At 47.1% G+C, this 25,441-nt stretch overlaps 1 protein-coding gene across 1 annotated transcript in view; it reads left to right on the top strand.

Moving 5' to 3' along the window:
• LOC119181820 (uncharacterized) overlaps nucleotides 1–25,441 on the top strand; it is a 75,933-nt gene that overhangs the window by 23,115 nt on the left and 27,377 nt on the right. The window contains exons 5-15 of the mRNA XM_075876033.1: nucleotides 742–987; nucleotides 1,973–2,248; nucleotides 3,491–3,775; nucleotides 5,924–6,121; nucleotides 8,204–8,398; nucleotides 11,536–11,808; nucleotides 13,343–13,609; nucleotides 15,507–15,861; nucleotides 17,527–17,730; nucleotides 19,713–19,930; nucleotides 25,077–25,343. Coding sequence (XP_075732148.1) covers nucleotides 742–987; nucleotides 1,973–2,248; nucleotides 3,491–3,775; nucleotides 5,924–6,121; nucleotides 8,204–8,398; nucleotides 11,536–11,808; nucleotides 13,343–13,609; nucleotides 15,507–15,861; nucleotides 17,527–17,730; nucleotides 19,713–19,930; nucleotides 25,077–25,343 — 2,784 coding nt within the window. The remainder of the gene's footprint in view (nucleotides 1–741; nucleotides 988–1,972; nucleotides 2,249–3,490; nucleotides 3,776–5,923; nucleotides 6,122–8,203; nucleotides 8,399–11,535; nucleotides 11,809–13,342; nucleotides 13,610–15,506; nucleotides 15,862–17,526; nucleotides 17,731–19,712; nucleotides 19,931–25,076; nucleotides 25,344–25,441) is intronic.

Here is a 25,441-nt window from a genome sequence, read left to right on the forward strand (position 1 = left end):
GTTGAAAAGATTAGAGCTTTAGATATGAATTCAAGAAAAAAAGGCACTAGTTTGGAAGCACCGAATACCATGCACTCGTCAATAGTGAGTTGCGTGCAAGTGCAGCATGATAACGTGGCGCATGTATATACACTTGGCATCGAATTGAAGTGAAACAGATATTATCTGAGACAGATGAAACAGCCGCATCTCTTTGGTCATTTACAATAAGACCTTAAAAACTTGGAGACGTTACGTTTTATTTTTTAAGGTGAAAGCTTTAGATGACTCAACAAACGCAAATGTTGACCATCGGTTATCAGCACCAAGAGTGTCAATGCGTATCATGATAAAAATCATAACCACATAATGACACTACGGCATGACGTCCTCGCAACATCACAGGTAGCACAATTTATGACGTCATCATTACGTTACACAACGTCCCATCACATCATGATCTCATCACATGCCATCATTGCTTGGTGAAAGTTGCCAAATCACGTTAGGTGCAGAAAGTTTTCGAAGGAGGAAAAGGGGTGACAGCACATCAACTGAGAACACAAAGATGACCGTCGTCTACTAGTCGCCTTAGGCGAATGCATAATGCACCTCGGAAGTTCTTCCTCTGAAATGCCTAGGCGAATTTCTGTCGTACTCGCGGAACCAAAGTGAAAGCTTTGACTACATATCCGTGACTGCTTTCCACTGTGCCGTGACTACATATCCGTGACTGCCTTTTTTCTTCGCTGTCACGTGCAGCTCCGACGTCGTGCCGCTACGAGACCCGGGTCGGCGTGGGCGTGGTGTCCATGGACCTTCTACAGTTCGCCACGGCAGTGGACGACTGCCAAACGCAGTGCGACCGCGAGACCACTTTTAACTGTCGCGCCTACTCATATATGGAGAACCGGTGCTATCTGAGCGGCGACGACACCATCAGCCTGGGTCCCAGCGGGCTACCGCCCATGACCAACGCAGCTTACGGTGAAAAGAAGTGCATCACTGGTGCGTTTACAATGACGTTCCTGTTCGCTCCATAGAGATAGTTATCCATTTCATCTGTTTTGGTGAGCGTTTCCCTCGGAGTGGCGTTACGGAGCTTGGAAGAAATTCGGGAGGTGGCCCTAACCCTTGACTTATTTTCATTATAAAATACCAGATAATATTGAAACAGAAAAGATCGCTAACCAGAGGTTCAGCTCCTAACCTAGCTTTGCTTTACAAAGACGAGAATGCAACCGCATGCCGAAATTCTCATAACGGCTTAAGTTTTAGAATTATCATAAAGACTTCATAGTTTTAAGCCGATCACCTACCACAAAAGGCACACATGTTACTGCACCCTTAATGCCACGTAATGGGTGCATAGCAAGCTGGAAAAGGTTTCATACACTAAGTATTTGAAGTACGCACTAGGAAAAGAATATCGCTATCGCCTTCGAATCTTAAAGGCAAAGCTTAAGGGTCCCCCAATTTTTAGGCCCACCGACCAAGGCATCAACACCCGCACGTGATTTCCGCCGACACTGCTTTTTTGAGGTGATAAACGTTGACATTTTCAAAGCCAGTTCTCGCAGATCGTGGTTCACTATAGTTTCTGGATAACGTGTAGAGCATAACCGCATTCCATAAGCCGCGGTGCACTGGTATGTGTCACACAAAACCAATGAAAAGCGTCTGAAGAGATACGTGACATACATGACGTCCCATTCCAACTTTATTTAAGAACGGAGAAAAGCCGCCCACGGAAGCACGAATACGTGGGCGACTATATAGGCTGATAGAAAGATAGAAGTGGTCAAAGTGCCCTTGGTGCGCAAGAAAATGCTTCGTACTTAAATGAAAGCCTCATTTCTGTTCGTCGTTAGGGCCTCGCTGTTTACACGGGTTTCAGCGGAGTGAATCCTAATGCCAAGAGATGCGTGATATGCCTGAGAGCGTTTGATGTTTGTAACGTGCACTAATTCTGGCGTCTATTGTCTGTTTACAGAGCAGTGCACGCTTGGCGTGTTCACGTACGAAAAGATGACAGGCTTCGTAATGCGGTCGGCAGCGCGCACCGCCATACCGCTCTCGAGTCCCGGCGCCCTCGGAAACACGCTGGAGTGCCGGCAGTTCTGCCAGATGGCCGGCCTTGACTGCCCGGCCTTCAGCGTCAACTACCAGAACATGCGCTGCGACAAACTGGACCGGAACTCACAGGGGAGGACGCAGGAACTCAGCCCAAGGGCGGGAGAGAACTACTTCGAGAAGATCTGTCTGAGAGGTATACGCATTCCATCATTCATCTGCAGGACATTTTGACAGAAGTAATGTATAGATTGGGGCATCAAAGGCGACTTGAAAGGGTGTAATGACCCAAAGCCACGATGTTATTGTGATAGACGCCGTAGTGGAGGGCTCCGCAAATATTTTGACCACCAGGGCTTCTTCAACATGCACCTAAGTACATGGGTCTCAAGTATTTTCACCTCCATTTTATATGTGGCCACAACGGCCGAGATTTCATCCCGCGACCTGCGGGTCGGCAGTCGAATACCATAGCCTCTCGACCACCGTGGTAGGTCCATGGACATCGTAGGTGAAGTCCGCGGAATGCATGAAGCATGCTAGTGCTATTTCCGCACTAGGAACGTTAAAGTTCTTCCTATTACGTCATGGTAGAAACGATCGAGTTTGATCATATGATCAAAAAATTGTTGGTTTTGTTTGACGCGAAGTAGACAAAATACAAAAAAATCAACAAATGTGCTCAACAGGACTCATTTCCTAGGCAGGTATTGTCCTGCGCGCTGTGCCAATTATCCCGTGACATAGATGCCTGAGCTGAATGAGCGAACTGATGTTTACCCCATCAATGCTGAAATCGGTGTTTGCATAAATGCTCTCGAATTAGAGGGCACAGGTTTTAAAAGAACAAACGCCAGCACTTAGGCTGCCAAAATAACCATATAATTACTCGTGTCTCTCTCACCCTAGAGTGCTAGCTGTTGAGCAGTAATAACGTAATCTGTATTATATACTAATAATTGGTCGACTACCGACCTGAGCTGTACAAATAAATCATAAAGTGCTATTTCACATAAGTGGTGCTTAACATGTCACACGGTTCTTTCATACAGTACAGGTCACATCTTCAGTAATATCCCTTTGTACCATATACTTCAGGCCCAACGCGCTACACAAAAATGACAAGCTAGACGAGCGATATCTCAGTGAATTATGCCACAGGCCCGTAATCTTCAATTTAGGTGCACGTCAAAGCCTCCAAGGTGCTCGAAGTTTCTGGAGTCCTCCACCCTGGCGTCCCTCATAAGGCTCGTCGTGGTTTCGGGACGTATAATTTCGACAATACTGAATTAGCTCTTTCTGGGTGAAATACACACTTCACGGTGAAGCACCGACACGTGATTGGATGTCCCCACATGCTCGCTGCTCTCGTATAGGTTCATTGCGTGTATATGCATGTTTTCTGCTGTGAATCCCTAACTTTTCAACATGTCTACAGGCAACTTCGCCACGGCCTGTCAGGGCAAAGCGTGGGCCTTCGAGCGGGTGCTGGGCTTGGAGCTGGTGCCCACGCTGTACGACAAGTCATTCGCGCACGTCCAGAGCCGGCGCGACTGCGAGGAGTACTGCCTCAACGAGCAGACCTTCGACTGCCGATCGGCGGTGTACTTTGACGACACGGCCGAGTGCCGCCTGAGCCGCCACGACCGAAGAACGCAGCCCGACGGAGTGATCAAGAGCTCGAGCCCCAGGATTAACTATCTGGAGAACCAGTGCCTCGAAGGTGATTAGCCCTTTCAGACGACTATGGTACATCTGCGCTCGCATTTACGAAACAGTTCGTACGAAAAAAAGAACAGTTGATAAGAAGAGCAGCGAATCGATGACCACAAAGCGCCCCCTAAACAACTCGGAGTTAACAAAGAAAGAGGAGCTTCTTTCTCGCCTTTACTGCCGTTCCTACAGACGATGTGTGCACTCCACCATTTATATACTCCTAAAACAGGTGGCCGATGTCAGCGTGGAACATTGAGAGAGAAGGCGAAATAAACGTTTTTTTAGAAACAGTGTTCCGAGCGAGGCCCGGAATCACCCTAAGGTGAAAGGGTTCCCTAGTCCAGGCTTCGACTGCCCTCTTAGCCCTGGCGACGAGTTGTCACCGGTTTTCCAGTTCCTCTAGGACTGGCGTGGCCTCCCACGTTTCCATTAGGTGGTCGTCGTTTAATCTTGGGGCTTGGTCCCGCTCCTGTTGCACGTCGTGGTTTGCATGGCACTGGCACTCCCGGAGCAAGTGTGCCAGGGTGTCCGGTACGCTGCAGAGCGGGCACATGTAGCCTTGTGTCGTTGGGTCGAGGTGGTGCATTAATATGCCATGTACGTAAGTGTTGCTTTGGTAGGCGTCTGAAGGTCACGCTCTCTTGTTTGGTTAGTTTTGGATGGGGTGGAGGGTACACCCGTCGCTCCAGTTTGTAGTGTTCACGTATAGCGACGAGTACGTGTATTCTACTACCTCCAGCTCTTCAGCCATGGATCGGTTATCCTTTGGTCCCAGGGCAGCCCGGCTGACGTGTTCGCGGAGCGTTGAAACCACTGACCGGCATTCGGAATTTTTCGTTGTACGCTTTTATTCCCGCTTGCGCAGTGGAAAAAAAACATAAGATAAAGCGAAATAAGTTGAGCGCGCACGGTAGCCAAGCAATACAGGGCGAAACGAGCGTGCGACTGTATGGACCAATCGGGACCTTATTTCCTCATTACGTCCCATTATGAGACACCTGGCGTCTCGAATTGTGCCGAAATTGCAGGAAATGCCAGCAAAGACGAAATCGCTTGTTGTTTGTATAATGAAGAAGCAAGACGAAGCTTTAAGAGCAGCTGTCAAATCAGACACAACAATAGCGTAGGCCGAGACGACGCGAACAGCAACAAGGTACTGCCCGAGCTTCTCATACATGCTTGGCGCTGACGATGTGACTGCGGAGCTCTTATGATGCTATTATTTTTTTTTGACATTTGTATGTTCAGAAGTTCTTTAGGGGCCCTTGAAACATGACATTCCTTACGGCCGCTGGTCAGTAGCAGTGGTTGCCTAATTTGAACAAAAAATTCTGTGACGTTAATCCCTCGTATCTAGCAAAAAAACAATAGCTTCACTATTTGCAGGTTTATACTCTATAAGCGCCTTGAACTAGGCTTTAGAGTATGATACAAAATATTTATATTGATGTGCTAATTAATTAGTTTTTGTGGCTGTCCGTCTAGGGTTCTGCCTTGTAAGCCGCGGATGATGCACAAAGTTGCAGTTGATCATGTAATGAACTCCCGCAAAACGCACACAGGCTTGCACTGTCGAAGTTACCTAGGCTGGTTGTGGCTCTAGGACACTGACCTAGAAAAGAAAGAAATAAACGTTATTTTCCTGGGTGCGAAGCTGTTGCTGTATTGCTGACAAAGAAAAAATTCGTTTTTTTTTTTGAAAGTTCATCCTCAATACAAATTATGTATTTATAGTCATTTATCCTGCATATCTATATCTGTCTGGCGGCTGCTATGTCCATCGTCTTACTTGTAACCAGCACGCTTCCATGAAGCCGCAAACTTCAAGCCATGAAAATGTGTTTCTTTCTTTTTTGCCTTTGTAAAGTAAAGTTTTCTATATAGCCAATGGGTTAGTATTATAACGTACTGAAGAAGACGCCTTCCTATTCAATATTTCGCATATTTCATTTATGTATTCTGTATTAGACAAGTACAGCTAATCGTCGTAACTGTCACTCATTGAAAGGTCAAAAGAAAAGCTGGAGTTAAGCAAACAGTTGACTTGTCTTAGCGTGACAGTATAGTTTCTAAAGACATACCAGAGGAAATTGACTCCCATTCTTTTTGCCACATCGCTTCATCTCATAAGCACGTCATTTTCTGTTCTCTTCAGTCTCACCAACGTGCCCGTACGAGAAGACCGCCGACGCCTACCCGGTGTACACCGACGTGGTGCAAATGACCGGCATCATATCCGAGCAGTCGTGCGAATCGTTTTGCACAACCTACCCGAACTTCAACTGCCGTTCGTTCGCCTACTACCCGAGCAACGGACAGTGCTTCATAAGCGGCGATGATCGCATAAGCGCCGGTAAGTGTGTTCGAGTGCCTGAGTATAAGGAGAGAGATCGATTACTTATTGGAAATCGTAACTATGGATGAGATTATCTGTAACACCGGTGGTCCCTAGGCTTCTCCTTGCTTACATACTCTGTACAGAGAAGCTATTCAAAACACTGTTGAAATCCACCACGTCGAATTATCTAGCTTGTCACTTCTGATTGGCTTGAAATGTTGCCATAACGAAATTGAATGAATGAGCTGAATTTCATAGTGTTCCTGAAAACATTACCATCAAAGAAAGAGCGCACTATTCAAACCGATCCATCAGCCATCCCCCTTATCATTGTTGTTGATTTTATTTAATGCGGTTCGAAACCTTCACGAGATGAGGAATTTTCGAAAAAAAAAAAGAGCGCGGTAAAGGACCACTAAGCCACCACCGATCATTTTTTAGACATTTAATTTAAATGATAGCTTCGAGTTGACAATGCCGTGACTATCAGCAATGCCAAACGGGGAAACACTACAAGTCGCGGGCGCGCCACAAGTTCCAAAGAACATTCCCTACTCTCTCCGGACCTTTAAGTAACCCCTACGTCGGCCGTGACGTGAACATTCGCACATGCTCAGGTCACCCGCGAAAATTGGGGGGCCTTTAAGGTTCGCCTTTAAGGTTCGCCTTTAAGAGTTGAAAGTCATCGCGAAATCCGGTCCCTTGTACACCCTTTAACCGCTAAGTGCATCCTTATCAATATATTTTGTTACACACACACACACACACACACACACACACACACACACACGCACGCACGCACGCACGCACGCACGCGCGCGCGCATGGTACATACAGGTTTTGATCTTGAGCAAATAGTCGCGTGGCCTCCAAGATACACGCCACGCGCTTGCCATTTCGGAGGCCATAGAGTCTCACAATGTCTCCCAGATGACAGCACATTATTTAACGTTTGCTGTATGCTTGATCAACGCCTCTGGGAAGGCCCGGTATGTTTTCCGCTAGATGGACAAAGTTGCCCATTTTTAGGGCTGTTTGAAAGTTTCTCTGTGTTTTTTAGCGTCGATTATTGCACTATCCCGACCTTTTTTGACGTAGTTTGATGGCCTCCCAAAGGCGCCTACAAATCGCCGTACGGCCTCGTTTTTGTCGTGACGCCAGTCAAACAAAATGGGTCAAGGAGACTCCTTCCACTACATGGCATTTATATCGTGTTTTTTCCCGAAGCAGCTGCAAGTAACATCGTATGCTGCAGCAAAAAAAAAAAATAACACCGTAGCTTTGTGGTAGAACACCTGCTTACCACGCGAACAGCTCGGGTTCGATCTTCAATTGAACCAAAAATTTTATTCTTTATTTCATTTGTTTCTTTCTCTATTTCTCGCTCACGGTCGATTTTTCGCTCACAACCAACGGTACCGACGCCAACGGCGAAATTTCTGCGACACAAGCTCTTTGACGCTATCGCGTAAAAAGAACCTGATCGTCAACGCAGCAGTACGCACCCTGGCCTCTCTTCCTCTTCGCATGCTGAGGAGGAGCACTCGGCCAAAATGACAGAAAACCCGACGCAAGGGGAGTAGCGGAGGCAAGAGCGAAACTAGTGATGACCTCCTTTGGATCATCAAACGCGTGTAACTGCGCTATTGCGACACCACTTCAAAAATACTGTCGCGGCTACGCGTTTGTTGAAAACGAGTGCATAAATACAATGCCACAAAGAAGTTTCGACCGCTGGGTGCTTTAGGGGCATTTTAATATTCTAAGTTCCCGACAAACACACCTTCATTTTTGTCATTTTGCTCTGTGGAATCATCGCGATCACCATTCAACTGTCTGCCGACAATAGGTGGTTTACCTTAACAAGCCTAAACGGCACGCCATTGTCTCGACAAAAAGCCATTAGGAAACTAATGAGGGTCGTAGAGTACTTTCATAAATATTGTATAAACGTTCATTCAGTATTGAAGACTTTTATGGCTCATTGTTAAGCAGTTCTGAGCTCTACCCTTAAGACACTTAGCCTAATTGATAATACACGAGCGACAGTCTCGCGTGTCACATCGCTCAATCTGTGGCTCAACGTCCGACTCGCAGGTCCGGCCAGCACTAATTCCCGGCCCGGCATCCTGTTCTACGAGCGCTCATGCAAGGACGGCGTCGGTGTGACCGACGGTGGTTCGGGCACCACGGCTGCCGGTGGAGGCACCTCGTCCACGGGTGCCACCAGTTCGTCGCCCACTTTTCCGACGGCGCAGCCGCCGCACACGCCGACGCTGTTTCCGCCCACAGGTAACGCCGAGAGCGTGCCGCGAACCTCGTTACAGCTCCAAGGGAACCAGTGTAAGCCTCTGATTTACGAAACTTCGCCAAAGCCTGCGAGTGGCATGGCGCTGCGGTGCTGGACTGCCTGGACTGGGTGAACTGGTTGGTGTGGTGGCTCGGCTTTTCGAGCTGCCAGAATGTTGGTAGCGAGGGCATATTGTGGAAGTAAGGTGTGCGCAAAAGAAAGAGTACAACACAGCGGACGTGGATGCAATTATTGCATTGAGACTGTTCAATTTATTTGGCCCCACAAACGGTACTGCTTGAGGTTATTCGTACACTGTGGCGGAGCCACAGGGGCGACATAGAAGTTCGAACCCTCATCATCTTTCTCCCCTCCGTAATTTTACGTTAGGTTTATATTACGCAAACACGTACAAGCCACGGGACGGCTTTCAGCTCTCCCACAGTAGAGTACCTGGTACTCTAAATTGTTATTCACGTTTTTTCTAAACACAAGTGCCCCACAAAATCACAAAAAGGGCCATTGGACTCTTCCCCCACGTCCGGGGTATTGTCTAGATGATTATATTTTTTTTTTGCATGGACCATTGATTCTTCCCAATGTGAAAGGAGAGTAGCAGAATTGCACTAGCCTTAGTGCACTGTAGTGTATTGCAGTTGCGACAACGCTCTTTCTAGCGCACATCTGGCTCCTCTGGCGGGACGGGTGCGAATTGGCTTGTCATGATGCACCGTGAAGTGTGTATTGCTTGCTTTGTGTGGAGCGATACGGCACTCGAAATGCATAGGGTGCAAGTCGTGCCGATTCACGGATTGCATGAAGGGTGCCTTGCGACGTGGTGGGTGGGTGCATCTTGTTGCATCGTGTAGTTTATTACGGCCGTGAAACAATTACCCTATGGTTAGCACACTCACATATTACTGAAGAGTGATGATACGAAAGGTCTTATGGAAGAAAGGTACATTTATACGCACTACGACAATTAAAAAATAAAAGAAAACGCTCTTGTCTTGTATTATATATAATTGCTATGTTTGTGCACTGCTTTGATACTTGTACAGATCTACGAATAGAAAAAAAATTGGCTGACGATTTAAAGCAGCATGCGCTCTACTATAACAGAGAACGAGCCTCTCATGCATTCGCAAGCAAGTGTGGAAATCGACGAGAGTCATACGGTGCCTGCCAAACGTGAGAACTCAGTCAAGCCTCTTGAAAACATCACGAGTGCCCTATGAGCGAGCCTTGGATATTTCACAAGCGCAAGTGTGGGAGCTGGTTGAACATGTTTGATAATAGTGTACGTTGTAATGGTGCAAATATTAATAAGTGATAAATTCACACTTCATCATGTAAGCCTTTCTCAGAAACTGACGTTTGCATTTAAAAAAAAAAGTCACGCAATGGTTCAGCTGTTAAAATGAAGAAACTGAAGTGTCAACATCGGCAACACGTTAAGTTAGGTTGCTTTGTTCGGCCAAACAAATAGCCGGTTCTCGATATTTGCAAGTCGTCAAAGGTAGCGAGAGAGAAACAACTTTCTTTACAGCATAGCAAGGTCGGTAAATTTAATTTGCCGGTGGTTCGAAGGGTGGTGGCCAAAAGCTTGCCACTATACCGTTTCGTCCCAGTTAACCACTTCTGCACTTATCGTCGAAGGTAAAGATTATGCCTAAAGCACGTGCCATTAAAGCCACGAGGGATGTAATATTCAAAGTTGGGAGTAGTTGGCTTCTGGATCTACTGAATGTGCTTCGTCTGCTGCAAATTACGACATCGAATATGCCTGTCACGAGGTCGAGCATGTTGGCGCATTGATGCTATTGTTATTGCACGTTCGTGAAGGTATGGTCGAGTCGTCATGTAATCCCCGTCAGTGCCCAGGCGTATGTAATGAACTGTACGATATCATTCACATTCTAGTGCGACACAAAGCATGAATAAACTTTTCTTTTTTGCTAAGTATTTAGGTATAATGATGAATTGCTGTAGTTACCCAAACGCGCATTATCAAAAATGTTTTCCAGTAGTAGTGGATATAAAGTCCACTAACGGTAGTCCGTCTTTAAATAGAAATTTCACATTTTTAGGTCGATGATCATCCGAGGTGGAAAGACAAATTTCAGTACTTCAACTAGTATGACACACATTCGTCATAATGTGGACATTCGATGGCAAAATCATATGATCATCATAACTTTGTATATGTTGTCGCCATTCAACACAGTGCTGATTGCCTCATAAAAATGTGAGCCTATGGACAGCAACGAATACATGTGCGGGCTGACATAGCTAGCAATTTTAATGATAAAGCCGTTGAATTCAGATTGGTTTATCACCTGGCTTCCTACTCCAGTGGTAGGGTGATGACAATAATATGATCACCTACAAGCAATTACTACATACAGTCACAAACACGCCTAGATAAAAAAAAGAGTGATTCATAAAGTTTTGTTATGTCGCGTAGTCCTGAAAAACAGCCACAGCGCTGTTATGCTGCGTATCCCTCAAACGCTGAAGTGCCACATCTCCAAGCTTAAGTCACGTTGCAAGTGCTGCCTTAAGATTTCATCGTTTTGCATCGTAATGGGAACGGTAACAACGAACGTGTTTTGAACTTTACCGAATATAACAGTGTTGCACATAGGAGAGTCCATTTGCTTAATTTTGCGCTTAAAGTAGTTGACATAGCCAACGTAGTATCTCAGCCGGTGAATACATGTTTCTTTTTGCCAGGTTGGTCCTTGAGGCTTGTACAACTTGTGCGACGGGTCTATCCTGTGAAGTTGTTCGTAGCGCACGCTTGTACAGCCACCCATTTTTTAAACCTGAACGCGCGAGCGTCGACCGCCCATTCGATAAGTGGCGTTTAACGGAGTAGAGCGACAAAATGAACGATAATATGTGCATGCCGGCAACGAAGAGTCCTGTGCAGCTGTCTTCTGCTAGGCTGTTCCGGGAACCAGACACCAGGCCGGCCGGAACAGACGCTTACAAAATCTGTGGTCAATGCTCGCGCGTTCAGGTTAAAAAAAAATGGGTGGCTGTACCTGATTCTTCAGCTCCACTAAAAATAATACTTCCACTAAAATCATACTACACGCTACCCTTGTCTAATCTTACCTCGCTATCTACCCAGTCCGGCACTGCAGCGCCGGCGAGAAACTGTCGTTCGCCCGGGTGTCGGGCCACGAGTCGGCCTCGCGGCCCGGTCCCATACTGCTGACGGCCCCGGCTGACGGAATGACCAAGGAGTGCATACTGCGCTGCGAGCAGCGGGACGACTGCCACTCGTTCAGCATCGACTACCGACGCCACGAGTGCTACATCGCCGGCTACTACTCTGGCTCGCTGCCCGCTCACCTCAGGCCCAGTCCCGGAAAGACGTACTTCGAGGGAATCTGCGTACCCGGTAAGCTTGTATGAATTGTCAAAACAAAGTACGCGCTTTGTTCGGGAGTGTTCCTTTCAAGTTCATTGACAGTAAGCTAGTGGTAAACGGTGTATACACAAAAAGGAAACGCGCGCCCCAACGAGTATGGAAAGCTTGGTGTTCCAGTGCGCTATATACAAACAGCGAGAGACACCGAATCGTTCCTTTTCCTGCCCTACAAGCGGTAGTAGTGCTCGCATAAACGTCTTTTTTCCCATAAACGCATCAAGATAAAGTACTGCCACAAGAGCGAGTAAAGTTCTCGCAACTCCAAAGTGAATAAATTCAGAGCACAGTCCCAAATACAAAAGAGCACTCAACCAAAGTAAGGGAGCGTTAATCCGAGCCTGGAGGCTATAGTGAAACCTCGAGAAAGGTGTATGTCTTAAACTGTGAAGGCAATCATACCACGGTGCATACAGGAATGTCTCTTTCTGAATACGGAGATACTCTGACGGCACCTCTTGCAGGGATAAAAAAATATAATGGCGCATCATGTTTTGCATCTGCAGACAGCCGGAAGCGGGTTCCCACTCTTCCTAAGATTAACCAGTTGATGGCCAATTGATCGAGTATCTGTGTAGGTAAACGTTCTTGCAGTTATTGCTCTATCGTGTACTAGTTGACAACTTCCATTGTCATATTACAATTGTGGTACCTCCGTAGACTCCTCTCCTCTTTCAGTCTTTAACACTAGCCTTCTCCTTCCCATGTACAAGAAGACCAACTCAAGGTCTCCGCTTCTTAACCAGGTTTAAACCTCATTGAGTCTTGCATACACTACATGTTGTATGTTATGTTACAATAAACTTGGCCGAGTCCGAAGGGGTCAATCTGAAAGATCAGACCAATGCGGCAAACTCCCATTTCGGGACAGCCAGTCCAAACAACCATTTTAACATGTTAATTCTATAGTTTACTTCAAAATAACCGCAGAGGAACATGACTTCAATGTTTCTCGATTGTGACTGTCTCTGCATTACGGTGAACACTGATTTATATGTGGGCGCATCACGCGTTCTCTCTTTCCTCCTTGCTTTCTCTATTGTGTTGCTCCCCTTTCCCCTCTTCCTGCTTGGGGTAGTAAACAGGATACAACCCTTCCTACGCCCCCCTCTCTCTCTCTTTACTTCCTGCTCATCTTTCCGCAATCTCTTTTCTCCTTCAGCAGAACAGTGTAAGCAATGAGGCCATAATTATGGTTAGCTTCATTGGCTCTTTTTGTGACAACTCAAATCAACTATCTGACCCATACGTACAACTTGCGCTCCTGAATCACGTCAGCCACGTGGAAGGAGCCAGTCAAGGCCTAGAATTGGGCCACCGCCCATTGAGCTCATGACCCCCTTGTCTTGTGAATATAGTTCTACTCTCCTCTCTTCTCTCTAGAAGATTGCTATATTTAATGTTCGATATGAACGAAACGCGCATGGACACTGAAATTGTATGCATGGATCTCGCGGGACGACGTGATACACCACGAGGGCTCACGACGCGCCGCACGACTATGCAGCTTCGGTCGCCTGCCAGCGGCTGTGGGCGTTCGAGCGCATGGTGGACCAAGAACTCCGAGGCGTGAGTCCTCGCGAGGCGACGCGGTTCATCACGCTGCACGACTGCGAGCGGCGCTGCTTCGAGGAGCGTCGCTTCCCGTGCAAGTCGGCCAGTTACGACGTCAACCTGCAGGAGTGCCGCCTGTACGCCGACGACCGAAACTCGCGATTCGCCCGTCTCATCTACGGCCGCGGCGTCTACTACCTCGAGAACCAGTGCACCGTCAGTGAGTATACCGCCAACCCAGTTTGCAGAAGCTGGCCGGGCACCATCCACAGAGATCGCGACAGGTTAAACAGTCACTGCAAAAGGCCAGGACAAAAAGAGCGACGTGCTTGAAGAGGTTGAGGTTGAGGATGTTGTAGGTAGCCGGTGGATCTAGCCTTGCATATGTTGCAGGCAATTGCCCCGCCCGGTTTTCTCTTTGCTAGTTGTAGCTAATGTCCTTTGTTTTTTAACTAAGCACGAACAAGATTTTAAAATAAAAAATCGTGCATAACGTGACGTAATCCTGCATAAGATGGCGGCCTTTGTGCTATTCCACTTGCAGTATTGTTCCGGTACTTTATCTCGCTGCACTATACCCCAAACATAATTGTCACTTATCACCAGTCACATGCGAGGTCTGTAGCAATCGAAAATTTCAAGAGAAGTCGTGACCCCTCTTTCCTGAAGATTGAGGAACCACGCGGAAACACAATATCAGACACGCTGTCACATGGCGAGCCTAACTGTTGCAGTTCCTCAAATAAACCTTGCCGTTCTTAAGCTCGTTACTGGGTGCTTTAAGTTTTCAGAACTAAATGTTCCCAGGCCCAAAATAGAGAAAGAGACTCAAAGGAAGTCCGCTTCTGTGGAACAGTCACTACGGTGTTCGGCTGCTGACCCGAGGTCGTGGGCTGGATCCCGGATTTGACGTTCGCATTTCCACGAAAGCGAAATAGTAGAGGGTCATGGGCTGGGCTATGTCAGTGCTCGTTAAAGAACACAAGATGGTCGAAATTTTCGGAACTCTTCACTACTGCGTCTCTAGTAATCATATCGTGGTTGTGGGGCGTGAAACGCTAGATGTAAGAGAGTTTTTAAATAATAGCGTACGCTAAGTTAGCGTTCGTCGCGGTCACCCTCTACTTCCGTCACTTAGCGGGAACCCGCAAGCGGTTAGCGTACGACGCATGCGCAGTGGTGCGAAACGCTAGAGCGAAGCTTTGCGAATGCTATAGGAAAACTCCCTATTATAATCATTAGACTGAAAGGAACGGTAATGGAGGCCAATAGAATGGTCATTCACTTAGGTTCGTTACCAATGATACAGCCACATCTTCGCATGCCACGCGTGGAAACCATAAAAAGCAGACGTTAAGGAGAAAATGGAATCTTCAATTGGTGAAACATTTCTGAACCTAGGGCGTCCCAGGAGTTGACGTTTTTAAAGGAGGACCTGTCATCTTCAATGCTGCAACTGAAAGGCTGCAACAGTCTTTAAGGCGAACTGCAGCTTTGAACAAGGCAGGTCGGTTTGTCGAAACGTTGACTTTAGAGTCTTCAATTGGCGAGAAATTTCTGAACACAAGGTGTCCCTGGAGTCAACGTTTTTAAAAGAGGGCTCGTCATCTTCAACGCTACAACTGGAAGGCTGCAACAGTCTTTAAGGCTAACTGCAGCCTTGAAGAAGGCAGGTCGGTTGGGCGAAATGTTCGGTTTAGAGACACCCCGTGATCACAAATTTTTTATCACGTGCAAGTGACGTAATAAAAAAGTGCCATCTTGTTGGTAAATAGCCTGCTTGGTTATAGACCTATTTGCTTTGTTGCCTGTGATTCTTTCACGCGAAGTAGATAGTAATTTCGTACTTCGATGCACCAGCGTCAAATAATAAACAGAAATACACATATAACCGGAGATGACGGAGGGAGGGTGATCAGTACTGTTAAAATTGGAGCCCGACGGAGCGGACGCATTGTTATACTCAGATGCCTAAAACTGGCGGAAGGCTGTATGCATCAGTGCATTTCCATATTTCGAACTGTTCCTTTTTGTACTGTTCTTTTTTAAACGTTTTTCAGTAGAACGTTCAGCTTTCACGGAAATAAAACCTTCACTGCGGCCTTTTTCCCTCACAGACACGAGTCCCTGTCCATACGCTCCGATCCAGCGCGACGTGTACATGACGCACATAACGCGCGTGGTGCACGGCGTCAGCTCGACCTTCCACTGCGAGATGGAGTGCAACCGCGAGCCGGACTTCAACTGCCGCTCGTACACGTACGTGGAGCACGGCACGCTGGGTCCTCCGCAGTGCCTGCTGTCGGCCGACAGCCGGCCCGGAGTGTCGCCCATTGTGCTCGAGTACCGCAGCCGGGCCCTGTACGCCGAGAAGGACTGCCACATGGACGACGAGAGCCGGAACAACGGAGTCGTCGGCGGCACGTCGCACCCGCCCCCGTACCCGCACACACCACCGAGCCCGCCGCACAGGCATGTTTTTCATTGTGACCAAAGATTATGGAGGAGGAATAAATGAGGAAAAACAGGGAGGTTAGCCAGTTCTCAGACCAGCTGGCTACCTTGTACTGGGGAAGGGGGTAAGGAGGATAAAGGATGAGAGAAAAGAGACGTTGCAAAAAAGAGAGAGAGAAGGTCATGAGACGATCCACGACGCTGTTTACAGTCTGTCTCTAAGACCACTTGCCCGCAGAAAGCGCAACAATGCTCTCAATGCCTTGCGTGCAGAGGACGGTCTCAGCCAGTGTCCCAATACCCTTTCTTCCAACAATTGGCGATTGTCTATTCTATCTAAAGCTTTTGACAGTTCTTTTTTTGGCACGCTGAAGCGGGGACACTCGCAGAGAAGATGGGAGAAAGTCTCTGCGCAGCCACAGTTGTCACATGTCGGGCTTCTGGCCATTCCGATTCGAAACGAATAAGCATTCGTAAAGGCCACCCCAATCCACAGACGGCACAAAATTGTCTCCTCTGCTCAGGTTATTCCTGATGGAAGACGGAGCTGTAGGTGTGGGTCCAAATTATGAAGGCGGCCGTTGGTGAATGCCGGTGAATTCCACTGAGCGAGTGTCAGTTCTCGTGCAAGTGATAGAAGCCTTGCAGCGGCGTCCGCTCTTGATAATTGTATAGCTACGCAAGGGGCATCATCATGAGCAGTTAGGGCTGCTTCATCTGCACGGTCGTTTCCATCAATGCTGCAGTGGCCTGGTATCCAAGATTATGATTACCAGCAAGAACTATAGGGACAAAAAGCCCGGAAACAAAGTCATCGGATTGATAGTAGGTCCTGGTGGTCAATGGCAACAATCAAACTGTCCTTAGACAAAACTGGAATACTGTGTCATCGAATTGAACTAAGGTCTGGGTGGCCCATAGCAACAATTGAGCTTTCTTCAGGCAATATTAGCACTAAATAAAGAATAGTGTCCGACGTAAACCAGAATGTAGTGAAGTAGGTGTGGTGTGCTAGTTGGTATAAATTCATCTGTCTGGCGCGGAAATATATCAGTTTCAGTACGTGCTTCATCCTGTTTGTGTTTTCTTTCCCTCTTGTCTTCAAGTCAGTATTTGGCAGCGCGGACAGTCTTAAGACTATAATTTAGCGAACACTACCTAGCCCCGAGGAGGATGCGTGGCAAAGAATATTGATATGACAGTTCATGTAAACTATTGAGACGTTCTGGTAGAAGGTACTGTCTTGAGGACTGGTGCCTTTATATCAATCAGAAGTAGGATGTCGCACTCTTGCACGAATAATATCATGAATTTCACGGTTTTATTCGTTTGTGCGGTACGTCACTGTGTTGGGTAGATAGCGTTCCGTGATAGAAGTACTTCAGAAGTATAGCCTCGGGACGCCTCTCTTGTGCGCTTTTCTGGTGGACAGGAGCATTCGGTGGTATCGAGTACTCAGTGATTTGTTGCGCCACTGCTCGTTTAGAGTCAACGCCTTCGCCGCATTCGCTCCTATCTTTATACGTTGCGCTGGCTTCGTACATCTCACACCAAATATTGGCCATTTGCTCATGGGACAGTTTGCTAAACTTTATCGATATTGTGCTTTGCAGGTCAGTCAACGTCCCGAGGGACAAGAAATCCAATGTTTACGCTTTTTATATTATTCCCCTCGTCGCACAGGCCATACCAGGCCCCTCCTCCTCCTCCTCCGCCCCCACCACATCCGGGGTCTTCGCCACCCTCGCAGCATCCTCCGCCGGTTGGCTCGGCACCGACACCGTATCCGCCGAGGCCTCCTCCCGGGGACTACAGCCCGTACCCGCCTCCTCGGTTCTGCACGTACGAGCAGTACACGTACGAGAAGACCATCGGCCATGACATGAGGTGCGAGAGGGACTGTCTTCACCTAGAGTGTCGAACATAGGCACTTTATCCTTGTGCACTTATTAAAGAAGACTAGCGTTGAGAGAGAGAGAAAGAGAGCGAGCGACAGGAACAGAGATGTATAGATTGTAATGAAGAAAGGCAGGTACGTTAGCCAGAAGATAAATATCCGCTTTGCTACCCTGCACACTGCTGACCAGTAAGGGGTAAGGGTACAATCAGGAAGAGGAATGAGAGAGGGAAGGATATGAGTATAAGTGCATGCGCATGTGAATGACGCGAACGTCACAGTGGACTAACGAGGTGTGAATATATACATTGCGACCGTTATCTGGAGCCGAAAGCAATGTGGTATAATGCGTGTGCTTTCGGCGACATCACAACCCTACAGGCTGTTTTCAATATGTGAGCAGCAGTGTCACTGCCTATGGTGAAACGTTCCAAATCATATTCAATGACTGCATTACTGATTTATAAAATTACTACTTACTACTAACTAGATAGCATGCCGTAGCTAAGCCAAGTTACAACATTCAATGTCACAATGACAACATAGCTCTACCAAAATTATGACTAAAACAGAACGAGAAAACAGAAAATTCCGATGTATTTTGGGACATCGCATAGTATAGTATGGTATGGTTGCCTTGCTATCTATCGCGAGGCTGTGTTGGTACTGTTGCGTCAGCGGGCTACTGTAGAGCTACAACAAATATGGTGCGGCAATCTGCTGTGACATTTTTTGTTGGGACTCCTCGTCGCCTGGTGCGACAACACATTTTGATGTGATACTGCAAACATTTGTTGTAATTAATCTCTTCTAGCAACATACACGCGAAAAACTTCACTTCAGTTGGCATGAATAAAAAGTTTCATGTTTCACAACAGAGATGTCTGCGTGGAATAAGGATTCTGCTGCAACTACAGAAAATCATTTTTAACTGGTAGTCTCTGCATGCTTAACACATCCCATTCTTGTTTTATATAGCGATAGATTTGGGGCCAATTGGCTTGATTGATGTTTGACTTTAACTACGGGCAAGCTGCAGTGATTCAAATGTTTTCGCTTTCAGATTAGCTCTCGAAAAAATCGCACGTGCCATGTACGAGTGCAAAAGGTTGCAACCACACGAAACTAGCAGACAAAGAAGCCGAGAAAAACATGTGATGTTAAAACAGTAGCGTTCAACGACCAATGCACTAATTAATTAACTATTGATTGATATGTGGGGTTTAACGTCCCAAAACAACTATATGATTATGAGAGACGCCGTAGGGGAGGGCTCTAGAAATTTCGACCGCCTTGTGTTCTTTAATAACCCTCTAATGCCCACTGTAACATATTTCATACATTGAATATGATACCTCAAAAACGCTACTAAAAGCCACTATAGGTGCCACGATAAGCAGCTATCGCACATTTGACCTGTTAAGAAGAAGGCACAGTGATTTACACATTATGCTACAGTAATTATTTCCAATTAGTACTAATTAAGTTATGCCCCAAATAAACTTTCAATTATATTTTTCTTGAAAGGAAATGTACAAGAAGAGTGAAAACTGTCAGCGTTATCTTGCAATTTTTTATGATGACCAAACTGTTGGTGGGCATTACAGGGTTAACGTGCACAAAAATCTGAGCACACGTGCCTACAGTATTTCCGCTTCCATCGGAAATGCAGCCGTCGCAGCCGGGATTCGATCCCGCGACCTGCGGGTCAGCAGCCGACTAATTAACTAAATAACAACAACTATTTACCATATGGGTACACTAGCTGTCTAACGTTCATTGGCTATTTATCTAACGACGATTAATAATTAGTACAACTACTAATCAAGAAAATTGGCATATATAGTGTTGGGTAATTATTCGTATACTTTTATTCATTATTGTAAGTAATAATAACAACAAAATTGATAACATATTCAGCTCTCCTTAGGTTTTTCTCTCATGACACCTATTATTTTGTGATACACCACAGGTACGCGCCAAGGGAGCGTATACCAACGCGCTCGGCAGTGGGCGTGGTGCGTGACGCGTACACCGAGTGCCAGCGGCTGGGAGACCGGTGCCGTGCCTTCATCATCGAGTACGGAAACTTCCAGTCGGCATCGTGGCTCTCCACCGCCGCCGAGGACAACCGGCAGCTGCTGTCCGCGAACCCGGTCATGGCCTACTTCGAGAAGATATGCCTCCAGGGTAACGGTCCGGCAAAGAAACTTTCATTCCATGTAACGATCCCTTAACTGTCTGCGAGAATTACATCGGGAGGCCCGAGGTTCGCGAACACTATAGCAATATCTGGAGTCCCAAAACCACGATGTCGTTACGAGAGACACCACAGTGAAAGGTTCCTGAAGTAGACCATCTGGAGTTCTTTTAACGTACGCTCACATCGCACAGTAGACACGCCTCTAACATTTCGCCTTCGTTGAAATGCGACCACCGCTGCTGGGGTTCGAACCCGAGACCTTCCAGTGAGCAGCCGAGCTGCACAACCACTGCTCTACCGCGGCGTACGTTGCATGAACACAACAGATAGTGAAGGAAGTTGAAGACCGGCAGGGAGGTTAACGAAAAAAAAATTCAGGTTGGCTATCTTTTGATGACGATTCAAGAAGAGAGACAGAAAGATGAGAGAGAGAGAGAGAGAGAGAGAGAGAAAGAGAAATAGAGAGGGGGGAGGGAGGAATAAGAATAGGTGCTCATAGAACACAGTCCCCATCTCTCGTCGTCCCATGAGGCAGTGAAGACATTCTTGGGCTTGCTGGATGCTCGTGAGAACATTTCTCACTTGTGGTACGGTTCCACCTACGTCAGTAACTTTACAACAGGCCATGCACGATTTTTGTTTTAAAAGCCTGTTCGTGCTTAGTTAAAAAAAACAAAGGACATTAGCTACAATTAGTAAAGAGAAAACCGGGCGGGGCAATTGCCTGCAAAATTATGCAAGGCTAGATCCGCCGGCTACCTACAACATCCTTAACCTCAACATCTCAGAGAATGATGATTAATTAGAAGTTCTGGGGAAATCACACGACGCAGATTTTAAGTGAAGGTGAAGGACATATACACATTTAAGAGAAACGGAAGTGGACGAAAAAAAAAATCGTCGCCAGTCGTATCCGAGCCCCCAACCTCCACACTGCTTGTATGGTGACTGTACCAGTTGTGCTACGGCAGCAGCTGCGTTCTCGACGGCATTGTTGGTTGCGTGAGGCACTGCAGTACCCTAATGTGTAGTCATGTGTGTTGCCTTATGCGCACATGAATTATAGTCTATAGCAATAATCAACTACAAAAGCCGCGACAACGTACCGGTCTTTACCAAATCACAATTTATCTCTGCCTTTATCTAGCAGTAACCGCTTTCACGAAACTGGTAGCTGTTCTCTAGCTGTCCCTGCATTTTACTTCGGCAGCCTATAGATGCCAAGATAACGTCAAGACGACGTTTAGCGTCAGTCGTATGTCATGTAGTAATAAAAGTGTTTAATAAATTCACTATGCAAAATCGTCCCTGTCGGCGATATAAGCGCTTGTTACCGCAACTGCATGATTAGACTCGTGCTGAAATTTACGTAAGAGAATAAAATGTCGCAAATATGGCAACGGTAGATTTTCAGGGATGGTATTTCTTAAACATGAGTAATATCCGTGGATTACACGATGAAACTCGTCTATTACATCAAACTCGCCAATGAATATACGATAAGATAACGAAACGCTACCTAATTTCACGAGACGTGCGATCCTTCTGGCAGAAGAATACACGTTTGAAAACAGTTTCTACGCGCGCATGACTCATTACCTGATGATAAAAACCGGCCGTGACACTCCTTATACATTAAGCTTACGCTTGCCGACAAGATTTCGCCGTTATCGCCCACTTAATTAAAAGAGTAGACGGGCGCGCGTACAGGTAGGCTAAAAGGACGTAGTGGTACATTTTGTTATCCCTTGATGGCAAAAAGGAAGTACCCACGACGCGCTTGTTCAGCACCGGCTAGTCAATCCCGATCTTTCACACACTCGACACGTGCGTCTAGTCGCGTAGGAGCAATATATATGCACATTTTGAGGCACCTCGCTGAAACCGCCACATGACTTTGAATCGGAAGGAAGCCTGCAGGGAAAGTTCGGTCGAGGTTGCAAATTCCTCTCTGCGACCGAGAGTGCAAGAGATGCGAGAGACACGGACATTTTGTCACGTTTCAACAACAACTAAAGAATAAAAAGAGGTGAAGTTATTAGGCGTTCAATATCCGCTGTCGTACCCGAAAGAAAGAGGCATCAAGTTATAGGCGCCTACGAAACACCATTCAATCTGCTTTGTTTGGCAGGCTGTGACGCCCGGGGGGACGAAAGCGGATAACGAAAAAAAAATACGAAGACAAAAAGGATGAATGAAGAACGAGGAAACGGACGCGGTAATGAACGAGGGCCGAGGCAAACTCTGGCGTGGCCTTTCGCGCGAGAAGACCGGACTGCAGCTTTGCGTCACCGATGTTGTCCGGCGTCCGATGTGCTACACAAAAGCGAAGCGAGAGCTCTCGAAGCGAGCAAGGCAGCACGTCAGATAGCGAGAGTGTTGCGGAGTGTGTGTGTGTTGGGCCGGTAAGTTCATTAACCGCCACGCGCATAATGACCCACGCGACGACTGGCGCGTTTATACACACGGCCGGAGGCGGCGCGGATGCGTGCAGGAAAAGCCAGCTTCGCGCAGTCGAGGGGAAAAATAGTAACTAATGGCAAATAAAAAAACGGCGAGGAGCGAGTAAGAGAAAGAGAGGGAGACGTAAAAAAACGCTCGAACAAAGAAAATTGAACGCGCATTTGAACATTGGAGCCGCGGATGGCTGGCAAGCGGGCGGAATTGCAAACAAGCGAGTTGGTTGGCGCGTACGACGCAGTCCATGGTTGCGGATGTCGAGTTTTGGAAACAGGAAGAGGAGTGCAAAAACAGAAAGGAAGGATTTAGAAAATGACATGGAAAAAATAGAGGGTGATCCGCTTGGGACGCAGTGTAGGCAGTGGAACGAGCAATTCGGGGTTCTCTGGGTGTATAAAGCTGACGCTGCGTCACGGCGTGGATGCCGAAAATAAGTGCGTCGGTGTGTTCATTCGTTCGCGATTGTGCGTGGCTGCGTGCTTGCGTGTGTGAGGGGAAATGCGGTCCCTGGATGTTGGATAGGGTGGTTGCTACTCTAATTCTCGACGTCAGCCCTTTCGGGCACAATTTTCCCGGGATTCGTCGTATTTTACTATATGCGCTTGCTTGTTTGCGTGCCATGGTCAAAAGAAGAAAGCTAGAAGATTAAAAGAAAACACTAATAACATTCGAACATACGAGAGAGAGAGAGAGAGAGAGAGAGAGAGAGAGAGAGAGAGAGAGAGAGAGAGACTAAAGCCCGTATTCATAAACGCTCCTTGACTTGAACTTAACTTTGAACCGCTTTCAATGCAGCCCGTTTGAAACGCGTCTGTGCGTTTGTGCTGACTTGGAACCGCCTAAAGACAGTGCGTACGAAACGCGTTTGGGCTGCATTGAAGTCAGTGGCAAGTCAAGTTTCAAGTCAAGCAGCGTTTCTGAATACGGGGGTCAGTCGGGGGCCAGTGTTTTAGTGCGGGTAAGAAAAGCTCGCAATAAATACATAGCGGACTAAGGCCTCTAAGGCACCGGACAAGCTGGAAATCATAGCCGATGGGGAATGTACAGTACGGTCCACTGTTAAATAGAACACTCGAATGAGCACTTCTCACATTGCTGGACCCCTAACAAAAGGCGGTCGGGGAAACACGGTTAGAGCACGGTTGTATATTGTCGAAAGGAGCCTACTTTCAGCCTTCAAGCTGCCATGCCTTTCCAAGAAAACAAAATCTGGATAGGCACTGCACGCAAGTGTTCCTTTCAACCAAGGACCGTACTCTAGAGTGGCGCTAAATATATCCTAGACTGACATTCAAGGTCATCTCATGGTAACGCAGCGTGGGAACTTTTGACCGCTCCTTATCACGTGAAATAGGGGATTAATTATGATTTCCGTTCGCTTCTGTAGTGTGAGGACATAACAGGTGACAGCTGTCTTTGTGATAATGAGAATATGGCGTGAGTGTTCGAAAAAAAATGTTTTACAAGGTTGCCCGAATGTCTTATTCACCATGAACCAATGACACCAAAGCCAAGACACCACTTGGCTGAAACCCACTTCGAAAAACCCTTTTTGGGACACCAGGAAAACAAACAATGTAATCCACGGGTGGACGCTATTAACTGTGTGGGCTTTGCTTAAAGAAACGCATCTGTTGCGTTGTGTTTTTGTGCTAAAAGGGTCCCTCAAAACAGAGGCAAGCGGAACATAAAAGGGAGGTCAACCCTAAAAGCGACAAGCTATCTACCCTACATCGTAACTAAATTGCGAATAGAAATAGTAAAATAGGGATAGAGGAGAGAGGGGGAGCACTGCAGTTGCAGAAGTCCTGTCAATAGCCATAGAGGTCTACCTTTCTGAAAAGCTGAAGCTGAGGACAACTACGTAGTCTGACTTCGAGGAGTTTCAGACTTTGAGCACACTTTCTGAACTTGCTGTTCTTGGAATCCAGCGGGTGTTGTATGTTTGACATAGGTAGTACTTTTTGAAAAGAGCAATGTTGTTTTATATGGCAATACAGGACAGCTTCAGTGGTATGAAAACACTGTAGTTAATGACACACTCATGCCTTTCGACAGTATCGGAAAGATGCCACGTCGTGCGCATAAACATGCACGAGAAAACCCAATCCCACGTGTAGGCGTTTTGCGTTATCTATGACTTTAACAATGATTCTGACTATGTATGTATGTATGTATGTATGTATGTATGTATGTATGTATGTATGTATGTATGTATGTATGTATGTATGTATGTATGTATGTATGTATGTATGTATGTATGTATGTATGTATGTATGTTAGGGAGCCCTTGCTATTCCTAATGATATCCACTGGCGCCGCCAGGGTGGCGGGCAGGGGAGGGGGGGAGGATTGAAACTCGACCTTTGCGAAAATACTCAATTTTGCATGTGTATATTTGTGTGCGACTGCGTGTATACAACACGCAGTCGCACACATGCAAATGCACGCACTAACACGCTTACAAATCGGCTACCTCCACCACCCACCATCTCTCTCCCACACACACACACACACACACACACACACACACACACACACACACACACACACACACACACACTGGCTGTGCTACTGATCATGTCACGTACTGCGCCAATCATACATCTGAGACAACCTACCGCTCACTCTCCCGTTCCTCCTCTCCCATTAACACGGCATCGCGCAATGCAGAGCCCACGTGCGGCAAGATGTGGTCCTTCGAGCGGACCGTGGGCCACACGTTGGGCGGCGACGCGGACCGCGAAGTGCCGGGCGTCCTGCGGCGCGCCCAGTGCGAAGACCTGTGCCTGCGCGAACGGACGTTCGTGTGCCGCTCGGCCAGCTACCAGCAGTCGCGGCTCCTGTGCCGGCTGCACGCCGAGAACCGGCGCACTCGGCCGGCGCTGTACGCGCGCACCGCCGAGGACATCGACTACCTGGAGAACATGTGTGCCCCGGGTGAGTATGCAGTTGCTAGACTGGCCAACGCATATGGCGCTTTTATGCCCAATCGGATAAGAGAATTTTAAGTGTACCTGCTGTAGTTCAAACCTCAT

The sequence above is a fragment of the Rhipicephalus microplus genome, chromosome 10 (assembly GCF_043290135.1).
Source record: "Rhipicephalus microplus isolate Deutch F79 chromosome 10, USDA_Rmic, whole genome shotgun sequence".
Taxonomy (NCBI): Eukaryota; Metazoa; Arthropoda; class Arachnida; order Ixodida; family Ixodidae; genus Rhipicephalus; species Rhipicephalus microplus.